Source organism: Perognathus longimembris, chromosome 27, assembly GCF_023159225.1.
Source record: "Perognathus longimembris pacificus isolate PPM17 chromosome 27, ASM2315922v1, whole genome shotgun sequence".
Taxonomy (NCBI): domain Eukaryota; kingdom Metazoa; phylum Chordata; class Mammalia; order Rodentia; family Heteromyidae; genus Perognathus; species Perognathus longimembris.
The window spans coordinates 6,495,524-6,521,768 of record NC_063187.1 but is presented as its reverse complement, the minus strand read 5'-3'; the positions used below and the strand labels follow the sequence as shown (position 1 = coordinate 6,521,768).

General features: G+C 42.6%; 2 protein-coding genes across 2 annotated transcripts in view; both read right to left on the bottom strand.

The window, feature by feature from the left end:
• The window catches only part of LOC125342806 (vomeronasal type-2 receptor 116-like), a 17,957-nt gene extending 17,053 nt beyond the window's left edge, over positions 1–904 (bottom strand). Inside the window, exon 1 of the mRNA XM_048335113.1 lies at positions 890–904. Coding sequence (XP_048191070.1) covers positions 890–904 — 15 coding nt within the window. The remainder of the gene's footprint in view (positions 1–889) is intronic.
• A 7,182-nt stretch (positions 905–8,086) lies between these two features.
• LOC125342804 (vomeronasal type-2 receptor 116-like) lies at positions 8,087–25,957 on the bottom strand (the record flags this gene model as incomplete). The annotated part of the gene is made up of 7 exons (XM_048335112.1): positions 8,087–8,156; positions 18,246–18,381; positions 19,950–20,850; positions 21,727–21,879; positions 22,755–22,982; positions 23,789–24,589; positions 25,688–25,957. Coding segments are annotated over 7 exons (2,559 nt in total), but the record flags the coding sequence as incomplete, so codon positions are not given.
• Positions 25,958–26,245: the final 288 nt, after the last annotated feature.

Sequence of the window (26,245 nt, the reverse complement as noted above, 5' to 3'; positions counted from 1 at the left end):
ACAGAAGTGCCCTCTCCAGGGGACCTGAACTCCCAAGTTCAGTTGGCGTACAAGAGGCTGGTCACCTGGTGCTGTGCTTTCCAGTTCAAGCATGGCTGTAGAGCCCCAGGAGTTTCAGTGTTTTAGGGGGTAACATGTGTCCTGTGCACACCCCATCCAGAATTTGCAGTGAATTTACCTTGCAAAGAACTGGAACCTGGACTTGTTTATATCAATTCTTTAAGCCAACTGCTACATGGGGAAGAATGCTTTCTTACCTGTAACTTAGTGTGTCACTCAACCAAAACCAAAAAGTTTCTGAAGCATGAGCCAAGAGATAGCGTTTCTAGGGACCAAAGAATGAGAGTAGTTTTCATGGCTAGAATCCGAGGTACACTGAGAGTTTGTGACTTGAGGATCCCAGTTCTAAGCCTGCCTGAGCAGGGAATGCCTTGAGACTCTCATCTCCATTCAACCTCCAAAGAGCCAGTAGTGGAGATGTGGTTCACATCCAAGAGTGCTGGCTGGCATTGAGCCCAACAGCTCAGGCAAAGCCCAGTTGTGCCAGAACTGGCACAAACGAACACACAAATTAACCCATAACCAGGTTCAAAACTACCTAGACCATATTCTAGATTAAGGTAAGGAAGAAAGGAGAAATGAGGGAAGAGAAAAGGAGAAGAAACAGAAAATGAAGAGAGGAGAAAAGAACGAAAGAAAGGAAAAGGGAGGAAGTGATAGGGCTGACCTGAAAACTGGAGTAACTAAATATAAGTTTTAGTGTTAAAATTATAACAGCTTCTAAACAATGGTAATGACTCCATGATAGAGGGCTGCACCCCCACCCATGAGACTAGTTTCTTATAGTTTGACATTTAAAAACGTAGGGAGCACTTGTTCACCTCTGTACCTTGGTAGCAACCATGGTAACGAACAGTAAAAATGAGCATAGTCATAGACTATAGAAATAACCATAATAGTAGTAGAAATGCCATGGTAACTGTTGGGTTGGTTTACTTATGATTGAGTACTGGATTGTTTTAGCCCGCTCAAGCTTGCTTAGTGGTAATGGGAAAACATGGTCACAATTGTTAAAATAAAGTTAGTACTAGCTCAGCCTAACCGCAGAATTCTGCTTCTGTAAATGGCTTGCTTAACCCATTTGTGCCTTGTTCTACCCCCTGCACTAACCCCCTGTGTCAGTGCTACGTGACCACCTGTTGTCAATTCCTGATATCGAGGCCAGTTCCCAATATCAAAGCCAGAATATATAACTGAAAGGGTAGATAGTCAATAAAAATAGGACAAGACTTGCTTGCTATATGCCATCCAATCAAGTATCTGCCAAGTTGGAAATACCCTGCCCCTGCTGTAATCACAATAAAAACCCTGCCTATCTGAGGGGCAGGACTCTCAATCCAGATCCGCTGTGTCGGTAAAGGTTTGGAGTCCAGGCTTTAGCTTGCAATAAAGATTCTCGTGTGTTTGCATCAGTATCGGCTCCTTGGTGGTCTTTGGGGATTGGAAATCTGGCATAACAGAAGGAAGGAACAAAGAAATAAAGCAAAAAGACACAGAGACGGGATGTCCCCTGGTCTTTGCTGATGTTAAGGCGCTGGGCTGGGGATCTTCTAGGATCCTTCCCAACTCAACGGCAAAAGAGTCTCATGGGACTGCTTGGAGGGGTGAACGGATAAGGGTGGAATTGTTTTGCATCAGTGTAATTTACATTTCAAAGAATGGATGGGAAACACGGCCTTAAGCCTTTCACTTTTGTGGAAGAGTGACATACCTTCTTGTTGTAGTGGGGGGTGGAAGATTGTTTCAAAAGTCCCATCAGAAGCTGCTCTCTGATTGGATGGACCTCTCATGGGAGCAAAAGAACGAATTCTTCATCTCTCACATATTTGGGGATGAGTTCCCTACATAGTTCATGCAGTCAAGGTTGAGATTTGAGAAAAATGGCACAAGAAGGCTGGCAATACTTCATTTGCTCCTCTTATATTGTATAGATATAGTTACTTCAGGTCTACCCAGGTAGCAAAGTAAGGAATGAAGACAGGAAGCAAGGAAAGAAGGAAATAATGAAGGAAGGAAGAAAGGAAGGGAGGTGGGATGGAACACAGGAAGGAAGAAATAGAGAAAAGACAAAGAAAGAAAAAGAAACAAAGAGAGAGAGAAAGGAGGATTAGGGGAAGCAGGGAGGGAGGGAGGAAGAATGCAAGGAGGAAATGGAGAAAGGAAGGAAGGAAGGTAGACATGAAAGATGGACGAAGGGGAGGAAAGAAAGGAGGAGTGAAAGGAGTGAAGTATGAAGGAAAGAAGGCAAGCTTGGAGGCTGGCAAACAGGTCGGGAAGAAAGGAAGGACAACAAAGAATAAGCAGTAAGGAAAGGAAGGAAGGAATGAAAGGTGACAGAAAGGAAGACAGGAAAAGGAAAGAAAAGAAAGGAGGAAACGATGGAAGGAAGGAATGAAGAAACAAGAGAAAGGAAAAAGCAATACAGAGACAGATTGTCCAGTAGGCTGTGTGGATGCTACAGCTCTGGGATGGGGCTGGGCTGGATTCTTCTCAGCCCCAGGGCAGTAGAGTAGCATGCGCATGTCTGGAGGGGTTAGAGAAGAAGGGTAGGAGATGTTTTTGCTTCAGTGTAATTTACATTTCAAAGAGCAGGTGGGAAACACACCTTTAATCCCTTCACTTTTGTACAGGAAGGAGACCTTGAACTAGTCCAGAGATTGACTGCCCATATAGGTATGGCTCAATAATCCCACCCCAAGCTACTCTCTGATTGGTTGATGTGCACTTCTGAAGACAGGGTTCTAGGATATAAAGGGGCCCAGGGATCAGAGAACAGCAGCAGCGTCCCTGAGTCTGCAGTCAGTGCCTGGCCCTGCTGGGATTCAGAGAGCCCTGCACAGTGGACCCACATCGAATCCAGCAAGATAAGCAAGAGCACCCCACCCTTTCTCCAGCATCTCGCCATGCAGAATCTGCTGAGCCACCCGGTGCTGGCCAGCTCTGCCCTAGATGATCTACAGGTGCTGCTGTTCCCTTCGCTGTTTATGGAGGCCTACACTGGGGGCCACAGAGAGGTGCTGAAGGCCATGGTGCAGGCCTGGCCTTTCCCCTGCCTCCCCTTGGGGGACCTGGTACAGTCACCAGACCTGTATACCTTCAAGGCTGTCCTGGATGGCCTCGATCTGCTTCTTGCCCAGAAGGAGCGCCCCACTCACTGCAAACTGCAATTGCTCCATCTGGGGAAGGAGCACCCAGAGATATGGACAAGGGGTACCTGGCCATGGCCCACATCTCCAGCCCAGGGTTCCTGACTGATAAGCAAACTGGCAGCCCATGTTTGGGACTGACTAATCAGCAGCCCTTGCTCATCGCCATGGACCTGACCATTCAACAGGGCGCCCAGGATGATCTCCAAGCTCTCCTGCTCCAGTGGGCCGGGGAGAAGAAAGGACGAGTCCAGCTGTGCTCGAGGAAACTGCAGATTCTGTCCGACTCCTTCTCTGAACTCCAGAAAATTCTGCACAGGCTGACGATGGACTCTGTCCAGGAACTGGTGGTGTGAGAACTCAGGAGTCCAGACACCATGCAAGTATGTGCTCCATATCTGAGCCGATGAGAAACCTTCACAGCCTGAAGATATGCAACAGGTTCGAGCACATCCACGCTACTGAGAGAAGTCCTCACTCTTATGACTGGAAGTTCAAGGCCCATTTATGGTGTCTGTCACATGTCAAGCAGCTTCACCTGGAATCCATCATGTTCAGTGCTGGGACCCTGCCGGCCATTCTCATGAGCCATTGAAGACCTTGTCGCTGAGTATTTGTTTCATGGATGAGAGGGACATTTGGTTTCTGTCCTGGAGTCTTCACACCTGGCAGCTCAAGCACCTGCTTGTCAGGTGTTCATCCCTGGGGGACCTCAGGAATGAGGACCTGACAGACCTGCTGGGGTTCCTGGCTGGCACCCTGGAGACACTGGGCCTAGACCTCTGTGACCTGACTGATGCCCAGCTCTCCACCATCCTGCCTGTCCTGAGCCAGTGGTCTTGGCTCCGCGTCATCAATTTCTATGGCAACCCTATCTCCTTGGGCACCCTGCAGGAGCTCCTGAGCCTCACGGCCAGGATGGGCCATTTGAAAAGGGGGCTCTATCCTGCCCCTCTGGAGAGCTACGAAGATCCATACGATGGTGACCAGGAGATACTGACCCTGAGAGAATCGAAGTTCTGGCTAAGTTGGCACTGGCATTTGAGAGAAATGACGCCAACCCACAAGGTCCACATTGCTTTGGATTATTTTGCTGAGAAGAGGAAGTACCGATTCTATCTCCTGGAGCCTGATGGATCTTGGCTGGCCACGGAGGAGAGCCTCATTGACCTTTCTGATCTGCCTGTGTAGTCAGCCATCTCTCTCCTGGAATCCCTTCTCAGCATCACAAATGAAAGCCGGGGGCTGGGGATATAGCCTAGTGGCAAGAGTGCCTGCCTCGGATACACGAGGCCCTAGGTTCGATTCCCCAGCACCACATATACAGAAAACGGCCAGAAGCGGCGCTGTGGCTCAAGTGGCAGAGTGCTAGCCTTGAGCGGGAAGAAGCCAGGGACAGTACTCAGGCCCTGAGTCCAAGGCCCAGGACTGGCCAAAAAAAAAAAAAGAAAGAAATGAAAGCTGGGACAGAACTGTGTTCCTCGAGATGCACATGCTGCAAATGCAGTGTGGGTAAAAGAGGCAGGGCCTCTGATCCTGAGCTACTCCATTCAATCAGAGCTCTGGAACTACAGGAGACTCTGAGCTTATTTGGGGGTACATGTGTCCTATGCACACACCATCAGGAATGAGCCATTGGAACCTGGTTGTGTATGACTCTGGATGACAGCTGTGTCCCAACATCATGGGAAGGTCAACAAAGACACAATTTATTTATGTCTTGATAACATAATACTTGCATTAATAGAATAAAATAACCATGACTTTATTGAAAGCTATCAGAAGCTGCAGAGTAACTCTTCATTTTGTGCAGTCCCAGCATAGGAAATAACTATACTGTGTATTCAAGGTGACGAAATGAACATTGCCTATACCCCAGAAAATGAGATGTGAGGACCGGGATTCAAAGGCAGCCCAGGCAGGAAAGTCCATGAGACTCGTGTCTCTAGTGGGAGATAAGAGGCTGCCTGACCTCCAGCTGCCTTTCTCCTGAGCTTAGTTCTGCAGGAAGTCCCTCCATCACTCTGGGCAGTATGGCTGATGAGCAGAAAGAGTTCTGTTGCTCTCCTGGGATGTCTCTGGCACTTGATTTTAAACTTCTGCCTCTGCCCCACCCCCTACCCTGCCCCAGCTTATCTACAAATTTCGAGCTATCAATGTTTGGCCTTGGTTATGATTTTGGCTGTTTGTTTGTAGTTTTCTGAGACATCAAAATTTGATCAAAGTGGCACGAGAATGCTGAAAATTCTTCATTTGCTCTTCGGATATCTTATAGGTATATTTAATTCATGTCTACCGAGGAACACCAAAAGAAAGAAGTAGAAAGAAGCAATGAAAGGAAGGAAGGAAGGAAGGAAGGAAGGAAGGAAGGAAGGAAGGAAGGAAGGAAGGAAGGAAGGAAGGAAGGAAGGAAGGAAAGAAAGAAAGAAGGAAGGGAGAAAGGAAGGAAGGACAGAGGGAAAAGGGAAAGAGGAAGGAAATGGAGGAAGGAAGAAAAGAGAAAGAAAAAGAAACTCAGAAAAAGAAAGAGTATGAACAGGACAAAGAGACAAAGGAGGATAGGAAGAGGCAGGGAGTGAGGGACAAAGTGTGCCAGGAGGGAACGGAGAAAGGAAGGAAGGCTGACAAGAAAGAAGGAAGAATATGGACACCCTGCAGCACCTCCCGGGCCTCATGGCTAGGTTGGGCCACTTGAGTGAAAGCATCTATTCTCCCCCTGTGGGGAGCTATGGACCCACAGGGAACTTGGACCCTGACAGGTTTTTTCAGGTTCTGGCTGGGTTGGCCCAGGATTTGGGAGATGTGTGGTCAACCCATAATAAGATCCAGATTTTCCCAGGTCTCTGTGATTTCTGCAACAGTTTCCTGTACTACTTCCTGTGGCCAGATGGTTCCTGGGTGCTCAGAGTTGAGGAGTTTCATAACCATGAGGCTCTGGCTGGGTAGTAGGCCCTCTCTCTCTGTCGTTTCTTCTCAGCATTAGAACATAATCGTGTGTGTGTGTGTGTGTATGTGTGTGTGTGTGTGTGTGTGTGTGTGTGTGTAAGGTGCAAGGCCTGTGAGCCTGATCTTTCCAGTTCAATTGTAGTTCTGGAACCCCAAGATCTTGTGTGCCCTTTGTGGGTCCAGGTATCCCATGAGAGCAAGAGAACTAATTCGTCATCTCCCACAAATTTGGTGATGAGTTCCCTACATTGTTCACACAGTCATGGTGGAGACTTGAGGAAAATGGCACAAGAATGCTGGCAATACTTCATTTGCTCCCCTTATATTGTATAGATATATTTCCTTCATGTCTACCCAGCTACCAAAGTAAAGAATGAAGACAGGGAGCAAGGAAAGAACGAAGGAGGAAGGGATGGATCAGAGGAAGGAAGAAATAGAGAAAAGAGAAAGAAAAGGAAACAAAGAGAGACAAAAGAGGATGAGGGAAGCAGGGAGAGAGGAAGAATGCAAGGAGGAAATAGAGAAAGGAAGGAAGGTAGGCATGAAAGACGGATGAATGGCAGGAAAGAAAGAAGCAGGGAAAGGAGTAAAGTAAGAAAGGAAAGAAGGCAAGCTTTGAGGTTGGCAGTTAGGTAGGGAAGAAAGGAAGGAAAACTAAGGAATAAGAAGTAAGAAAAGGAAGGAAGGAAGGAAGGACACGGAAAGAAAAGGAAGGAAGGAGGAAACGAATGATCCATGGAAGAAAGGAATGAAGAAACAAGGCAGGAGGAAAAAGCAATACAGAGATAGATTGTTCAGTAGGATGTGTGGATTCTATAGCGCTGGGCTGGGGCTGGGCTGGGATTCTTCTCAGCCCCAGGACAGGAGAGTAGCATGTGCATGTCTGGAGGGGTTAGAGAAGAAGGGTAGGAGCTGTTTTTGCTTCAGTGTAATTTACATTTCAAAGAGCAGGTGGGAAACACGCCCTCAACCCCTTCACTTAGTATAGGAAGGAGGGTTTGACCTACTCCAGAAGTTGACGACCCAAGTAGATGTAGCTCGATATTCCAACAAGAAGTTGCTCTATGATTGGTTGACGTGCACTCCTGAAGGCGGGGCTTCAGACTACAAAGGGCCCAGGGATCAGAGAACAGAAGCAGAATCCCTGAGTCTACATTCAGTGCCTGGCCCTGCTGGGATCCACAGAGCCCTGCACAGCGGACCCACATCTCCTCAAGCAAGATGAGCAAGAAGAGCCCACCCTCACTGCCTCCATTTAAGACCTTGTCGTTGAATATTTGTTCCGTGTATAAGACGGACAAGTGGTTTCTGTCCCGGAGTCTTCACACCTGGCAGCTCCAGCACCTGCTCCTCAGGCGTTCGTCCCTGGTGTTCTGAGGCCTGAGGACTTGAGAGACCTGCTGGGGTTCCAGGCCCACACCATGCAGACCCTGGCCCTGGCCCTCTGTGACCTTACTGATGCCCAGCTCTGCGCCATCCTGCCTGTCCTGAGCCAGTGGTCCCGGCTCAGCTTCATCAGTGTCTATGGCAACCCCATCTCCTTGACCAACCTGGAGGAGCCCCTGAGCCTCACAGCCAGGATAGGCCATTTGAAAAGGGGCCTCTATCCTGCCCTTCTGGAGAGCTACAAAGGTCCATATGATGGCAACCCAGGAGATACTGACCCTGAGAAAATTGAAGAAATTTTGGCTAAGTTGGCACTGGCGTTGAGAGAAATGACACCAACCCACAAGGTCCATATTGCTATGGAGTATTTTGCTGAGAAGAGGGAGTACCGATTCTATCGCCTGGAGACTGATGGATCATGGCTGGCCAATGAGGAGAGCCTCATTGGCCTTTCTGATCTGCCTGTGTAGTCAGCCATCTCTCTCCTGGAATCCCTTCTCAGCATCAGAAATGAAAGCCGGGACAGAAGTGTGTTCCTTGAGATACGCCTACTGCAAATTCAGTGTGGGTAAAAGAGGCAGGGCCTCTGATTCTGAGCTATTCCACTCGATCTGAGCTCTGGAACCACAGGAGACTCTGAGCTTATTTGGGAGCACATGTATCCTGTGCACACACCATCAGGAATCTCGAGTGAATTGAGCATGGAAAGAACTGGAGCTTGATCTTCTTTATCTGAATGGTTGTAAGCAAACCTCAAGGTTGTGAGACAGTCGATTCCTGTGTGTCATTTACTGTATCCATGAAACAAATAAAGAAAATGGAAAAGCAAGCACGAGTAGATGGTATCCTTTCAGGGCACCATTGTGTGAGAGAGTTGGGAGTGGGGTTGTGTGTATGTTTTCAGTGTTCATTGGTTCAGAGATATTAGGGTGCATGGGTCTTTAATTCACAAGCAGAGGGGGCCAAAGCAAGGGTCCCACTCTCAAAACGTTTTCTGTGTCTCATGGCTCTGACCTGCCCCGGACTCCATCTGCTGTGCCCCTCACCATAGATGAATGGGGACCTCCTTTCTCCTGTCCCTTTGTCAGACTTGTGTGTGTATGTGTGTGCTTATGTTCAATTCTGGGGTACAAACACAGAGTTTTGTCTCTGTCCCTTGTGGTTTTGTGCTTCATATGCATGGATTCTATTCACTTCCAGCTTTGTGCTGGTGTATTGGAGAGAAGAGTCTCATGGCCTTTCCTGATCTTACTGGGTTTGAACCACAGTCATCAGATCTCAGCCTCCTACCACCAGGTGGAATTTTGTTTTGTTGTTGTTGTTACCCAGGCTGACCTGGAGACATAGTTCTCTAGATATTAGCCATTTTGTATCTGGGATGACAGGAACATACCACCCTATACAGCTGTTGTTGAGATGGGGTCTCCTCATGAGGTTTCTGCTCTGGCTGGCCTTGAACTGATCTCTCCCCAGCCTCTGCTTCCTAAGTGGAAAGTTTTACACGGGTGAGCCATTGAAACATGGCTGTGTACGACTCTGGATGACAGCTGCGTCACAACATCATGAAACTGTCAATGAAGACACATTTTATTTATGTCTTGTTAGCATAATAGTTGTGCTAATAGAAATGCAATAATCACGAGTTTACTGAAGGCTATCAGATGGTACAGAATTACTCTTTATTCTGTACAGTCCCAGTATAGGAAATAACTATACTGTGTATTCGAAGTGACTAATGATTATTGCTTATAGCCCAGAAAATTAGCTATGAAGACCGGGATTCAAAGGCAGCCCAGGCAGGAAAGTCCATGAGACTCATGTCTCTAGTGGGAGATCAGATCCTGCCTGACCTCCAGCAGCCTTTCTCCTGAGTTCAGTTCTGCAGGAAGTCATTGCATAACCCTGCGCACTATGGCTGATGAGCAGAAAGAGTTCTGTTGCTCTCATGGGATGTCTCTGGCACTAGATTTTGAAATTCTGACCGCCCCCAACCCCCCCAGCTTATCTTATTAGGATCCCTTTATAGATGAGGAAACAAAAGTTCAGAAAACTTCGTCACCCACAAAATGGTACGTGAGGCTTCATACCACTTTCTTTTTTTTTTTTTTGGCCAGTCCTGGGCCTTGGACTCAGGGCCTGAGCACTGTCCCTGGCTTCTTCCCGCTCAAGGCTAGCACTCCGCCACTTGAGCCACAGCGCCGCTTCTGGCCGTTTTCTGTATATGTGGTGCTGGGGAATTGAACCTAGGGCCTCGTGTATCCGAGGCAGGCACTCTTGCCACTAGGCTATATCCCCAGCCCTTCATACCACTTTCTAATGACTGTGTACAGCTGACATAAGTTTAGCTCCTTATGCATCATGTTCACACAACACATTCCATGTATTTGTAAATTCAATTATTTTATTCATTCAATAAATGATTTCCATCTCAAGAAGGCCAAATTATTTCTTCTTTTTTTTTTGTTTTTTGTTTTTTGAATTTTTACCTCCCTCCTCCCCATTTCTCTCCCCAGCCCACAAATTGTACAGTTGGTTTACACCATATACTTTGCAGGGTTTTTTTTTTTGTTTTTTATATTTTCAATGTCAAACGGATATACAGAGCGGTTACAGTTTCATACATTAGACATTAGATAGATTTCTTGTACTGTTTGTTACCTCTTCCCTCATTCCCCCCTCCCTCTCACCCTTTTCCTTTCCCCCCATGAATAGCTCAGTATATTTACACTAACACTTTTGCAAGTATTGCTATTGTAATCGTTTGTCTTTTTTACCCTGTGTCTCTTGATTTTGGTATTCCCTTTCAGTTTCCTAGTGCTAATACCTTTATACACCGTTTCCAATGTACTCAGATAAGATACAGATGAACAACCATAGGAAGGGGATACAGGAGGGTCATCAATAATAGAAGGTACGGTTTAACATCGTATGTTGAAAGTAATTACAACAGTGATATAACAGTCATTTCCATATCATGGAGTTCATTTCACTTAGCATCATCGTATGTGTTCATACGGGTATAGCTATTGGGCTCTTGTGAGCCTCTGCTGTGACTAGCCTAAACCTGTGCTAATTATTCCCTATGAGGGAGACCATAGAGTCCATGTTTCTTTGGGTCTGTCTCACTTCACTTAGTATAATTTTTTCCAAGTCCTTCCAATTCCTTACAAATGGGACAATGGCCTTCTGTCTGATGGAGGCATAAAATTCCATTATGTAGATATACCACATTACCATATAGTTTTGTACATATTGCTGTTGCATTGGTTTGTCATTTTATCCTTTGTCTCTTCATTTTGGTATTCCCTTTCCCTTCCCTAGTTCAGTTACATGAATACACAATATTGAGGGTACTAAAATCAGTTACCATGATAACGAGTTTGAAACCAGGGGAAATAAAGACAGAACCAAAAAGGGCATAATTTCACATGGCATGTTGAAAATAACAATAATAAACCACATTCTTTCTGTTTTTCTTTTCTTTGCTTCTTTGTGTGAGAGCACTTAAAAATGGAATCATGGCCCAAACACTGAAACCCAGCTTTCTCAGTTCAAGGGTGGCCTTCTACCATATGACTCAGAAACTACACTTCCAGATTTTGGGGTTTTTTTGTGGTTAATGGGAGATCAAAATCTCAGATGTTCTTGCCGAGGCTGACCTTGAACTGTGAGCCTCAGATCTCAGCCTCATGAGTAGTTACAATTACAAGAGAGAAGAAGCAGCCTTAGTCTGAATGACAATTTTCTTACTTTTGTTTCTTTCTTTTTTTAACTTGGTGGTTCCCAGATTGTATTCAGAGCTAGAGTGCTGTCCCTAAGCTCCTTTGCTCAAGGCTAGAGCTCTACCATGTTGACCCACAGTTCCACTTCTAGATTGCTGGTGATTCACTTCAGATGAGAATCTCATAGACTTTCAAAACTTAGCTGATATTGAACCATGATCCTCACATCTTTAATCTGTTGAGTAGCTAAGTTAATAGGCAGGAACATTACTTATGTTGTTGAGTTCTGAGTAAAGACATCTTCCCATTTATTGTTTGTGCTCCTTTCTTTATGAAATGAAGTGGTGGATTGAAACAATGAACTGTGGAACATCAGTGGGCTGCTGCGGGACAAGGAGCTTTAATAAAAAACATTTGAAAAACCAAGATTGCATTCTAATTCTTTCCAAAGAGGATGCATTCTAGACTTGTGACGCGGTTTGCATGGTATACCTGTACCCGCAAATGGTACAAAAGATCCTGGGGTTCCAGAGCTACAATTGAACTGGAAAGATGAGGCCCAGGAGGCTCTGCCGGGTGTCCATGAAGATGGGGTGGCCACTCTAGCCCAAACAGGAGTTCTGAGTTGTTCTTGAGTTTATTGGATATAAGTGTCTGGATACTGGCAAAGTAATGTTGGTTTCTGAGAGATTCAAATATAGTAAAAAAAATAAATAAATAAAGCTAACAACAACAACAAGAGAAAAACTCAAAAGGCAGCCAGTCCAATGTAGAGCATCTACCAAATATCTGTATTACTTTTACCCCATCCCTCCCTCCCACCTTCTCTCTCTCTTTCCTACCATCCCTCCCACCTCCTTCCCTCCCTCCCTTCCCCCTCCCTCCCTCTCTCTCTCCCTTTCTTCTTTACTTTCGGCTAAAGTGTAACTTGCACTCATAACCTGGTTGTTGTGTCTTTGCTGTTCATGTCAAAACTAGTGGTCTACCTATGACTTGAGCCACAACACTAATTAACATTGCCCCTTCCTTCCTTCTTTCTTTCCTTCCTGCTTTCCTTCCTTCCTTCCTTCCTTCCTGTCTGCCTGCCTGCCTGCATGCCTGCTTTATGAAGTCCATACATGGCCTAAGAGATGACATGGAAATAATCTGGGAAGACCAGACAGAAGGAAAAGAGATTCGAAATCAAGTAGCCAGCTTACAGTCCAGACTAGCTGAAGCAGAGGATCGAATCTCAGGAGCCGAAGATTCCCTAGCATCTATGGAGGTCAAAAATCAATACAAACCCAATGCAATCGACAAGACAAATTACTCCAGGAGCTCCAAGACACAATCAAGAAGCCCAATTTAAAGGTAATAGGTATTGAGGAAAACCTGGAGAAAGAAGTTAAATGGAATAGGCAACCTTTTTAACAGAATATTAGCCGAGAACTTCCCAAATATCCAGCAGAAGTATCGGCCTATAGAGATACATGAAGCATTTACAACCGCAAACCGACCAGACCAGAATAGGACATACCACCGACACATTATGATCAAAACAGGATCAGTAGAGTACAAGGAAAGAATCCTTAAAGCTGTTACAGAGAAAAAAACAATCACATATAAAGGAAAAGCAATCAGAATTACCCGACTTCTCAGCAGAGATCATGAAAGCAAGGAGAGCCGGGAATGAGGTATAACAAACCCTAAATAAAAATAACTACCAACCAAGAATACAGTACCCAACTAAACTCTCATTCATAGCCGAAGGTCAAATAAAAACCTTCCACAATAACGAAAAACTGAAACAATATATCTCCACCAAAATAGCTTTACAGAAAAGCCTCAAAGATACACTATACAGGGAAAATAATCAAGATCCCAATACAGACAGAGAAATGTACCCTAAATAGTAAACCAGAATATCAGATCGAGAAATGGGAAGACACAGCTGTTAACAAGATAGTGATAATGAAAGGAACAAACGATCATCTCTCAATCCTAACTCTCAACATTAATGGACTTAATTCTCCAATCAAATAACTAGGGTCATAATTTGGATCAAAAATCAAGATCCAGGGCTGGGGATATAGCCTAGTGGCAAGAGTGCCTGCCTCGGATACACGAGGCCCTAGGTTCGATTCCCCAGCACCACATATACAGAAAACGGCCAGAAGCGGCGCTGTGGCTCACGTGGCAGAGTGCTAGCCTTGAGCGGGAAGAAGCCAGGGACAGTGCTCAGGCCCTGAGTCCAAGGCCCAGGACTGGCCAAAAAAAAAAAAAAATCAAGATCTGTCTTTCTGCTGCCTCCAAGAGACTCATATATACAGCAATAGTAAACATCTTCTAAAAGTGAAAAGCTGGAATCAAATCTACAAAGCAAATGGTCCCCATAAGCAAGCTGGAGTTGCAATCCTAGCATCAGACAAAATTTACTTCAAATTAACAAAGGTAAGAAGAGACAAAACAGTTTACTACATACTAATAAAGGGATCTCTCCGACAGGAAGATATAACCATCCTAAATATCTACACACCAAATACATGAGCACCCAACTTCATCAAACAAACTCTACAGACTCTAAAAACACTCATAGACCCAAACACATTAATAGTTGGGGATTTTAACACTCCACTGTCACCTATGGACAGATCAACACGCCATAAACTGAACAATGAAACCACAGAATTAAACAATTGCCTAGACCAACTAGACTTAACCGACATCTACAGAATATTCCACCCAGCAATAACAGAATATACATTCTTCTCAGCAGCACATAGAACATTCTCCAAAATACATCACATCTTAGGGCACAAAGAAAATCTGTACAAATTCAAAAGTATCAAAACCATTCCTTGCATTGTCTCAGACCACAATGGAATAAAATTAGAGCTCAACTCAAACAGCCACCACAGAAAATCCTACAATTCATGAAGACTAAACCACACGCTGCTGAACCATCAGTGGGTCATTGAAAAAATTAGAACAGAAATTCAAATGTTTATGGAATTCATCCAAGATGAGGACACAAAGTACCATCTCTTTGGCACACAGCAAAGGCAGTACTCAGAGGAAAATTTATATCTCTGAGTGCACATACCAACAACCTGGAGAAACAGCAACTCAATAATTTAAGGATGCACCTTAATTTCCTTGAAGGAGAACAGCAAGCCAAACCCCAAGTCAATAGACAGAAGCAAATAATTAAAATCAAATCAGAATTAAATCAATTAGAGACCAAAAAACCATCGAAAGAAGTAACGAAACAAAGAGTTGGTTCTTTGAAAAATCAACAAGATAGACAGACCCCAAGCAAAGCTGACCAAAAAACGAAGGCAGAAGACTCAAATAAACAAGATCAGAGATGGAACGGGTAACATCACCATAGAAAAAAACAAAATACAGAACACAATAAGACTATTTTGCAAATCTTTATGCCAACAAATTTGAGAACTTGGAAGAAATGGATGATTTCCTAGAAAAAATTTATATCCCCAAACAAAACCATCAAGATTTAAACCTTCTAAACAGATCCATATCCAGTATTGAAATAGAAACGACAATAAGTGATCTCCCATCCAAGAAAAGCCCAGGCCCAGACAGATTCACACCAGAATTCCACATGCCTTCAAAACAGAACTCACACCAATATTTCTCAAAATCTTCAATGAAATTGAAAGAGAATGTTCACTACCAGACACATTCTATGAAGCCACTATAACCCTCATCCCAAAACCAGGCAGGGAATCATCACGAAAAGAGGACTACAGACCGATTTCCCTGATGAACATACACACAAAAATTCTCAACAAAATTCTGGCCAATCGACTTCAACAAGTCATCAAAAAAATCATACACCACGATCAAACTGGATTCATCCCAGGGATGCAAAGTTGGTTCAATATACCCAAGTCAATTAATGTAATCCACCACGTCAAACGGAGCAAGTTAAAGAACCACATGGTTATATCACTGGATGTGGAAAAACCGTTCAATAAATACAGCACCCATTTATGCTAAAAGCCCTGGAAAAGCTGGGATTCCATGGAACATTCATGTATATAATCAAGGCAGTTTATGACAACCCAAAAACAAGCATAACTCTAAATGGTGAAAAACTAAATCCATTCCCTTTAAAATCAGGAGCAAGGCAGGGATGTCCACTCTCTGCCCTGCTCATTAACATAGTACTAGAATTCCTAGCCAGAGCAATTAGGCAAGGAGAAAACGTAAAGGGGATCCAAATAGGAAAAGATGAAGTTAAGCTTTCTCTCTTCCCAGATGACATGATCCTATACCTAAAGAACCCCATTGACTCTACCCCCAAGCTACTAGAGCTGATCCAAAACTTTGACAAAGTTGCAGGGTATAAAATAAAACCTCAAAAATCAATGGCCTTTCTCTATGCTAACGACCCAAAGACCGAGGCTGAAAACAGGAAAGCAACTCCTTTTGCAGTAGCATCAAAAAAACATAAAACACCTAGGAATAACCTTAACCAACGAAGTGAAAGACCTCTATGATGAGAACTTTAAAAACATGAAAATGCAATTAAGGCAGAACTATGGAAATGGAAAATCCTCCCATGCTCCTGGATTGGAAGGATTAATATACTCAAAATAGCAATATTGCCAAAGGGTATCTACAAATTCAGTGCAATACTCATTAATATCCCAACACCATTTTACAAAGAAATAGACGAAGCAAGCCAGAAATTCATATGGAACAATAAAAGACCCAGAGTAGCAAAAACAATGCTAAGCAGATAGAACAGTGCTGGAGGAATTACAATACCGAACTTCAAGCTATATTATAAAGCTATAGCAATAAAAACAGCTTGGAATTGGCTCCGCAAAAGACCTGAAGACCAATGGAACAGAATTGAAGACCCAGAAATGAACCCACAGAACTATGCCTACTTATTCTTTGATAAAGGAGCTAAAACAATAGCTTGGAAGAAAGATAGCCTCTTTAACAAATGGTGCTGGCAAAGCTGGTTCAACACATGCAACAAACTAAAATTAGATCCTTATATCTCACCCTTCACCCAAATCAACTCCAAATGGATCAAAGACCTCGAAATCAAAACAGACACCCTGAAAACACTGAAGGAAGGAGGAAGAAAAACACTTGGGCTCCTTGGCGCAGGACAGAACTTCCTTAACAAAGACCCAGAAAGGCTACAAATCAAAGAAAGGTTGGACAAATGGGACCTGCATCAAACTGCAGAGCTTCTGCAAAGCAAAGGACATAGCTCGCAAGATAAACAGAAAGCCCACAGATTGGGAGAAGATATTTACCGGCAATTCAACGGACAAAGGCCTCATATCTTAAAAGTATGCGGAACTAAAAAAATTACCTTCCTCCAAAACAAAACCGCAAAGAACCAATATCCCCCTCATCAAGTGGGCTAAAGACTTACAAAGAGACTTCTCTGATGAGGAAATGAGAATGGCCAAGACACATATGAAAAAGTGCTCTACATCACTGGCCATAAAAGAAATGAAAATGAAAACAAATTGAGATTCCATCTCACCACAGTAAGAATGTCATATATCAAAAAAACTAACAATAACAATTGTGGGAGGGGATGTGGCCAAAAGGGATCCCTACTTCATTGTTGGTGGGAATGTAAACTGGTTCAGCCACTCTGGCAAGCAGTATGGAGATTCCTCAGAAGGCTAAATATAGAACTCCCCTATGACCCAGCAGCCCCACTTTTGGGGTTCTATCCAAAGACCACAAACACAATCACAGTAAAGCCACCAGCACAGCAATGTTCATCACAACACAATTTCCATAGCTAAAATTTTGAACCAACCCAGATGCCCCTCCGTAGACGAATGGATCAGGAAAATGTGGTCCATATACACAATGGAATTTTATGCCTCTATCAGAAAGAATGACATTGCCCCATTTGTAAGGAAATGGAAGGACTTGGAAAAAATTATACTAAGTGAAGGGAGCCTGACCCAAAGAAAATGGACTCTCTGGTCTCCCTTATTGGGAATAATTAGTACAGGTTTAGGCAAGTCATAGCACAGCATCACAAGGCCCAATAGCTATACCCTTATGAACACATAAGATGATGCTAGTGAAAAGAGCTCCATGTTATGGAAACAATTGTTATATCACAGTTGTAACTACTTTCAACGTCCCATGTGTATCTGTAGCTTCTATTATTGATGATGTTCTTTTATCACCTTCCTGTGGTTGTACCTACACTATCTCTGTAACCTTACTGAGTATATTGGAAACCATGTATACTGTTATTGGAACTAGGAAATTGAAAGGGAATACCAAAATTGAGAGACACATGGTAAAAAAAAAAAAGACAAACAACTACAAAAGCAATACTTGCAAAACTGTTTGGTGTAAGTGAACTGAACACCTCAGGGGGGGAATGGGAAAGGGGGAGCAGGGAGGAGGGTATTATGGACAAGGTAACAAACAGTACAAGAAATGTATCCAATGCCTAATGTATGAAACTGAAACCACTTTGTACATCAGTTTGATAATAAAAATTTGAAAAAAAAGCACAAAAAAAAAGACCACCAGAGACCAATGCAAGCAGCAAAAAGGGATTTTATTTCTGGCTAGCTCAGTCCTCCAAATACTCAGTAAACTGATGATGCTAAGAGGCCCTGAGCCTAGGGCTTCCAGCTGTTTTATACATTCTTTGGGGAAGGCAGGGAATTAGCATACATCATAGCATCTTCTATTTACATACTGGAAACCACAACTGGGTGGGGGAGTTCTGGAAAAACTCCAAAACTTGTTTTTCTTCTCTGGTGGTCAATCTTATTGGTGTTTATGGTTTCTCTGTGAACTCTCTGTCGCAGGGCATTTTATGGTCTTTACTGGCAAACGAGGGGTGGGGGTTGGGCTTATACTAAGGTCAGTAAGGTACAGAATGGGGTCTTAGTAAAATTTGGAGTAACTCTAGTCCTTCACTGTGGCTCTGCAGCCTTTCTATAGAGCTGTGCACTCATCTCCAGCCTACTTGAGTACTATGCGAATCTCTGCAATAAATATCTGTTCCCAGTTATCATGGCACTTTGGGATTTCCTGATAAAACCCTGACTGGTGGTTCACCCTTATTAAGCTGGACCAAATTTTAAGGTGCAGCAAATTCTGGACTATCATGCGAAAAAGGAAAAATCATGATGAAACCCTGATTCAAGTTGAAAAAGATAGGAAAAGCAGTTACAGAAAGGAAAAAAATTGTCAAAGTGAAGCATCTAGAAAATAAACCCAAGCCTGCTGCAGGGGTTCTCAGTGCAGATTTGAGAGAGAGATTATGGACCAAGCAGGTCCTATCAGATTGCAGAACAAATTTCCCCACAACACCCAAAACTACCTTCAGCTTCATTTTTTTCCCCAGGACCAGAGATAAAGGAAAATGAAATGATCTCAGGAATGTTCCCAACAAAACAGCAAATGCCAGAATTTCCCAGTTGAGTCCTACTAACCTGAGAAAGGAATCTCTACTCCTTTGCATTTTCTATCTATATCAAGTGTAGTCTAGTCGACTTAACATATAGCTTTTTTGGTGCCTCAAATCTGTGTTGCTGAGGAGGGATAAGATACAGAGGGGTGCAGCACAGTTAGTTCTGGTTCAGGGCTTTGCCACATGAATCAGGCTCATAAGGAAGGCAATCTCAAAACACCCAGCTGACCGACGACAGGCAAAGGTGGTGGTCCCAGGAGGGAGCGGGATCTTGCTATACTACATAAAAAAAAATGCTGGGCATGAGTAGCTCACAGTTGTCTTCCTAGCTACTCAGGAAGCTAACATAGAAGATGAAGTTCAAAGCCAGCCCAGGCAGAAACATTCTCCTCAGAAAACGCAGGAAATGGTGCTGTTGCTCAAGTGGTAGAGAACTAGGCTTGAACAAGAGAAGCTCAGGGACATCACTCAGGCCCAGAGTGCGAGCCTCAGAACTGGAAAACATACACACACACAAACACACACACACACACACACACACACACCCCTAGAGAAAGACTGCAATTCAGTATGTCACCTTGTGATTGCAAGGTGTCTTGATCCGTGATACCACTTCCGTCTTTCTCCCCCATGTGTGCTAGTTTCATTTCCACATTTAGGCATGGAATATTAGTAATTCATTTGTCCACTTTCCCTCTGTACATTCATTTACCCTGATTCCCCTTGAACTCTTTCGTCTCCCCCACACCACAAGTCCTGGTATTCTATGTGTGTGTGTGTGTGTGTGTGTGTGTGCCTGTCCTGGGGTTGGAACACAAGGCCTGTGCCTTATCATTAAGCAATTATGCTTAAGGCTCCACTTCCAGCTTTTTGGTGGGGGGTTATTGGAGTTGGTTTCTCAGAGTCTTTTCTTTCTGGGGCTGGCTATGAACCATGGTCCTCAAATCTCAGTCAGCCACCTGATCATCAAGGATTTGACGAGTGACAGTGTGCCAAAGGCTGATATACTTTATTTTTCTTCAAATATCTCTGAAACATCAGAAAACTGGAACAAAGTGCTTAGTAAAAGCAAAAAAAATATATGAAATGAAATTCAAATTGACCTGTCTCTACCTACAACTGATGACTGTGCCATTACGTGAAAAATGAGTAAAAGCAACTTATTTATTGAAATGATTAAAACTATGGAAATTAATATCTAATGGAAAAAGAAACCAGCTTGAAAAGATATGTAAATTTCCTCTTAGGATGGCTTACTTTGCCCAGGGTATTTTCTGTCCCTTATGCCATGCACACAATTTAAATCAGGCCTTATCAAGATGATGTAGCACTTGGGGACAAAGATGCAGCCCAGGAGCCCAATACTGGAGGCCAAGATGGAGAAGACCTCCACAGCCACCATGACCTTGCCCTTGGCACTGTGGTAGACAGGCAGGAAAGTGAGCCACACACTGCAAAACACCAGCATGCTGAAGGTCAGGAACTTGGCTTCATTGAAGGTGTCAGGCAGGTTCCTGGCCAGGAAAGCCACAGTGAAGCTGGCCAGGGCCAGAGAACCCAGGAATCCCAAGACACAGTAGAAGGCAGTGAGGGACCCCTTGTTACACAGGAGGATGAGGTGGCCATGTTCAGAGTGTGTGTCTGTGTCAATAAAAGGAGGAGAGGTTCCCAGCCAGATACCACAGAGAGTCACCTGGATCAGGGTGCAGATTGGAATGATAAAATTAGGAGCCCCTGACATCAGCAGCCACCTCATCCTTCTCCCTGGAGTAGTGACCTTGAAGGCCAGAACCACAGTTACAGTTTTGGCCAAAACAGCAGAAACAGCGACCGTGAATGCAACTCCAAATGTGGTTTGCTGTAGAATGCAGGTGACTGTGTTAGGATGGCCAATAAAGAGCAAGGAACAGAGGAAACAGAAGAAGAGGGAGAGGAGCAGGATGTAGCTGAGAGCCTGGTTATTTGCCTTCACAATAGGGGTGTTGTGATGTTTCACAAAGACCCCAAGAACAGCTGCTGTGAGAGTAGATGAACCAAGAGCCATGCAGGCCAAGACCGTCCCCAAGGGCTCCCCATAAGCCAGGAAGCTTGCAGCTCTTAGGAGGCACTGGTTTCTCTGTGTGTTGGCATACTGGTGATCTGGACACTTCACACACTGCTCCATGTCTGGTGAGGAAGACAAAAAGTCATTAGTTCCTTTCCAGTGCTTAAAAGGAAATTAGGAAATCCCTATCTAAAAAACAATTCTGACATATTGATAATTACAAGCATCAACTACAAATGACCAAGTATTACTAGGCTTATTTAGTGTTATTTTTATAATTTCATCATGTTCATAAACTTGGCCCTAAATTCTTGTTGGAACTGTTCCTATGAAAATCATTCATTTTCTTCTCTCCCGTTCCTAATGTCCTAACAATAATTTTAGATATCTCTTCATTCTTCCATACTATTTTCCAGCCATTTTGGACACAACTCAATATCCTTATTTAAAATGAAGACTAAAAGATGTTGAATTTTTTCTATCTGAGTTTCATATAGATAGGAGCACTGTGGTCCTTCCTTGTAATTGTGATATAGCTTTTCCTACTCACCTGTAAAGCACTAGAGTACAGACATTATAATTATTCTTTGATGCTATACAGTCAAGCCATGCAGAAGAGTAGAACCAAACAAGAGCATTTTCTCTGCTTTAATAACAGTTCTGGATAACTAGGAAATAAAGATTTGTGTTTTCTGTATAATTTAAACATATTGCAAAACATGGAGACCTCATTATTAACAGGATTTTGTATTCTATATGATAGAAAATATGCTAAAATTACTCAGTATTTAAATAAACATACATACATTACACTAGAAAAAGTTAATCCTACACACAATTCAGAGCCCATGATTTTTTTTTCTTTTCAAGAAGCAGTATCATCCATTGTTGTAATTCAACTACTAAGTGAATGAAGGAAGACTTTGAGTGCAATTCCAATACATGACATTTGTAGTCCTTTGCATGTTTTGTGGGGCACTAGGAGAGAACCTGTATTTCTCCCTCTGCTGTGAACTTACCTGTCCCATTAGCCATCTCATTCTCTGAGCAAGGGGTACAATCAAAGCAACAGGCAGCCTTTCCCTCCTGAAGGGATTTCCTGAATCCAGGACCACAACTCTCACTGCAGACAGAGAGAACAGGCTGAGGAACATCAGATATGTGTTAGAAACTGTTTAGGTTTTTCCTAACATTCCCAAAGTTTCCTTATTTGAACGACTAGTTCATTGACTGGATTTATGTGTATTGATATACTACCCTAAGGAATCAAAGTCGTTCAAATTCTTTAGAGTAGTATAACAATACACATAAATCCAGTCAGTGAATTGCATGCTGCTATGGATTCCACATCCTGTCACCACAATACCTTTATGTGCAACCTCATTCAATGATTCCTCTCATGAAAGAGATCTAAGTAGCAGCTCAACTAATCATTAAATAAATTCACCAGAAAAGGGAAGAAAATAAACCTTTCAAATACATAACGCAATTCCTTTGGTACTTCATTGGTGTTAGAACCCTGCTAAGACACATACAATTTGTATTTTATGACAATATTCAAAATTCACATTTAGAAACAAACTGAATGTTTCTAGGATGGTGCTGATCCTGGACCTTGAACTCAGTGTCCAAGAAATGTCCTTGAGCTATTTTGTTTTCAAGATAAATGATCGGCTGCTTCATCTACAGCTCTAGCTTAGTTTTGAGGTGTTTTAATGACATAGATTCTCACAGATTTTTTTACCTGGTGGGCTCTAAAGTGACCTATAATCTGAGATCTGAGGATGTCAACCTCCCAAGTAGAGAGGATTAGAAGCATCAGCCAGCACCCAGGACCTCTTTTGTGGTGGTTAAATGAAGATAAGAGTCTCACAGGTATTCCTGCTGGGCCTGAATTCAAACCATAACACTCAGAACTGAATAGCTACTATTACAGGAGTCAGTGCTGGCATTCAGTCAGGTATTCATTTGACTTACTTATATGTTCTTAAAATCATTACAATTAAATAAAAATTCACCTCTGTAGTTTCTATGGGCCACTCTACCAAATCTTCAAATAAAGATAGTTGGTGATCATGTAGAGCAAATGGAGAAAACTGTCCTATTTTCACCTTAAGATCAAGACCTTGTGGAATATTCCAAGTGTTCACAATGTCATAATCTGCCTCCAATTTTCTTTTGTCTTCTAAAATCACCTGGTCTCCAGCAGGATTCTGAAATTGGGTGTTCTTCAGAAAAGGGTGCAGCTACAAGAGATGCATCATCTTATGTTGAACTATATCCAGGTGGTTAGACAGAAAAGATGAATTAAGAATAGCTCCTGAGACGGTTGGGACTCTAGACTTAGACCTAATGCATCAGTGATGAGTGTGAGCCCAGGCTTGAGCTTGCAGTAAAGACTCTCATGTGATTACAAAACAAGAAAAGAAATACAAAATCTCCTGAGTGTCTTTTATCTCTGATTCAGAATTCAAGAAAACACAGACACCTGATGAAGCACTGATGAAATAAGAATAATTTTCCTGAAAGCTGGTAACACAGAAAAGTGCTAGAAGGCCTCTTTTCAAGAGAAACCGATTTCATTTAAATAAGCATAAATGCAGCAATTCTCAGGTGGCTAGAGTTTTCCACAACAACTAATTCTGTGGGTGTCAATAGTTACAGCTTGAGCTTGTTCTAGTTTTAATACCTAAAGGAGAATGAATCGAGATTACTTATGAGAAATAGAAACACTTGTGCTCAGCAGGTCATCCTTAGAAACTCATAAGGAAAAGGTGATTATACTCTTTTCACAAAATTACCTATGTGTAAGTGGAAATTATTAGTTACTAGAAGAAAGAATAGAAGCATGGAATTTATTTCTTTCTTGGTACAGGCCTCTTGTCCACAAGAGCAAAAGAGCACATGTCTAGCAAACCTCACAGACATTTATAGAAATTTAATTTCTTTAGTTTGGGGAACACAACTAAAATATTTAATGTCATGTGGTAAGAGAGTCCTCTAGGAATTGACTGTGTTTATTGTGCGTGCCATTCGAAATAGAAGGCCTTACCTGTGCAGGGGAAGGCACTGTCTCTTTCCTGTTTTCTATTGTTTGTACTTCTGTTTGATATAGCAGCATCTCATGGAGAGCCTGGGCCACAGCATACACAGCATTGTATATATTGTAACTTTCTCCAGACATAGTCATGTCAAAAATGTGCCCAGGTAACCAATCCAAGGAGGCATCACGAGGACAGTTCTGCCATGTGCCACAGTCAGACTCAGAATCTGAGCAATTGAAAGAGAGAAACCAGAGCCGAGCAAGGAAAAAGTCTTGTGGGTATTTGGAAGGGTTCACTGCCTTGACAAAATCTGTGAATCCAGAAACATCTGAGTGATGGTGTGAAAAAGTGAGAAGGACATGGAATGAACCTCGCGTTAAAGACCTTCTCCTTATGGGGGACTCCCACTGTGAGTTCAGGATACAAACTTTACCTTTTATTAAATACTGTTCAATAATATCCAGGAAATATACTGCATCTTCCTTACCACCGTATATGATGAGGACATTTGCTGAAGATTTGTTAATCTGGTTACACAGTGATATGCTTTCAAATGATAGGCCATAGCTTTGGATTGCTAGCTCGAAGGCTACACAAACTCTGTTCTTGTCCATCTCTTCTTTCAGTAGAGGAAGAATCCACAAGCCATTCTCATCTAGAAAGGTTAACAGCCCCACCCAGTTCCATCTGAAGTAAACCAGTAAGGAGACCATGGCAGTGGCTATGGACGTGTCCTTTGAGGCCATCTGATAGAGAGCAGGGAACTTCCTGTGGTCATTCAGGGCCTGATCAAAAGGCCCAATGGTGAGCTAAAGGGAATGAAAATTGGATGCTCCATGAATGAGAAGATTTCTATTCATCACAATCTCAGCCATGATGTATATTAAATAACCTGTTGAACTACATAACAAGGTTATCTTTTACTTATTGAAATAACATTAAAAATTTTAATATTGGTGCAACATGTCAGTTTGTTATTAAATTTTCTCTTTGTCTTTGTCACTTCTTCCAATAAATCCTCCTTTCTATTACACTCCCAGCCATATATTCCTAGCTCCATGTTCCCATATGTATCTTGAATAGTACGTTGTATTTTCCCACCCATTTATTTCCTATTCATTTGTTCCTTTGCACATTTCCTTAACACCCACACCCTTCAGGCAATATATGCTATATTTGTCTGGTGTTCATTTGCATATTGTTTGTTATTTGATTAGAGAAATTGGACCATGGAATTTCATATTTATGTTTAACCTACTTCATAGGTTAATCATATATATTTATATACATATATAACTGATATGTGTTCTATCCTTATATCATATTTCATATTCATATGTTAGATTTAATATTTATGTATGAGAAAAAAATTGCCTCTTTTGTCTTCCAGAGCCTGCCGTACTAGTTTCAACATAATGTCTTTCACTTTCTGGAGGGAAGGATTGTGTGTGTGTGTGTGTGTGTGTGTGTGTGTGTGTGTGTGTGTGTGATTGCACAGGATTATTTACTGTCAGAGCACCATGCACTTTCTTGGATTTTTCCTCAAGACTTGAACCACATGTTACTTTATGGTGTTTGCAGGTAATTAGATATATGTTTCATAAGTAGCTAGGTTTACAAGTGTGAGACACCAACACCCAGCTCAGCATACCTTTACACTATAATGTCATTTTCCAATTCCTGAATTTAAAAAAATTATTGATAATTTTTAAAACTCCAAATAGTCCCTTTTTATGAGTTAAATTTTTATTCCTTTTCTGAACTATGGGAGCATAGATAGCCCATTTTCCTGACTACTTATTCTTTGATATCACAAAATGTTATAGAATCATGAAAGCAGTCACTAATTCTCATTCTCTTCTAAACATCTGAAATGGCACCAAATAAGACACTTCTCCCAATCTCACCTGTGGAAACCTGTAGAGGTCCAGCAATGTGCCTATCTGGGCAGATGATACTCCTGATGGTCCTGTAAGTGCTCCTATAGACTTGCTGCCACGTATACAAGAGTAGTTAGGAACCGTGTAGTTCCCAAAAAAGCAAATGAAGGGATTTTTAAATGCTGTTGGCAATCCATCTTCAACATTACAGATATCAAATCCCAGAGTCATGTTATGTAACAGAACAGGAGTTTTGTTGATCTCTTCCAAAGCAAAAGTCAAGGCCAAAACAAACTGATAGTTCTTGAAGGTAAGCCTGTGTAATTAGCATAGAAATTTCAGAGTAGTTGAAACATTATTTTGATGGACTGAATCCTTGCTTTTCTGCAAAAGAATATGTTAAAACATCACCCATAATGGAGATGGAATGTGTATATAGTGTCTAATGCTTGCATATAAGATGATATAAGGATTTGCAGGTAACTTGTTATGAATGAGATTCAGAAAGTTACTTATGCCAAGAATAAGAGTTTATTTGTTCTCTGCTGCTTCATGCACAACAGTGAAAACCTCTTGCACACTACT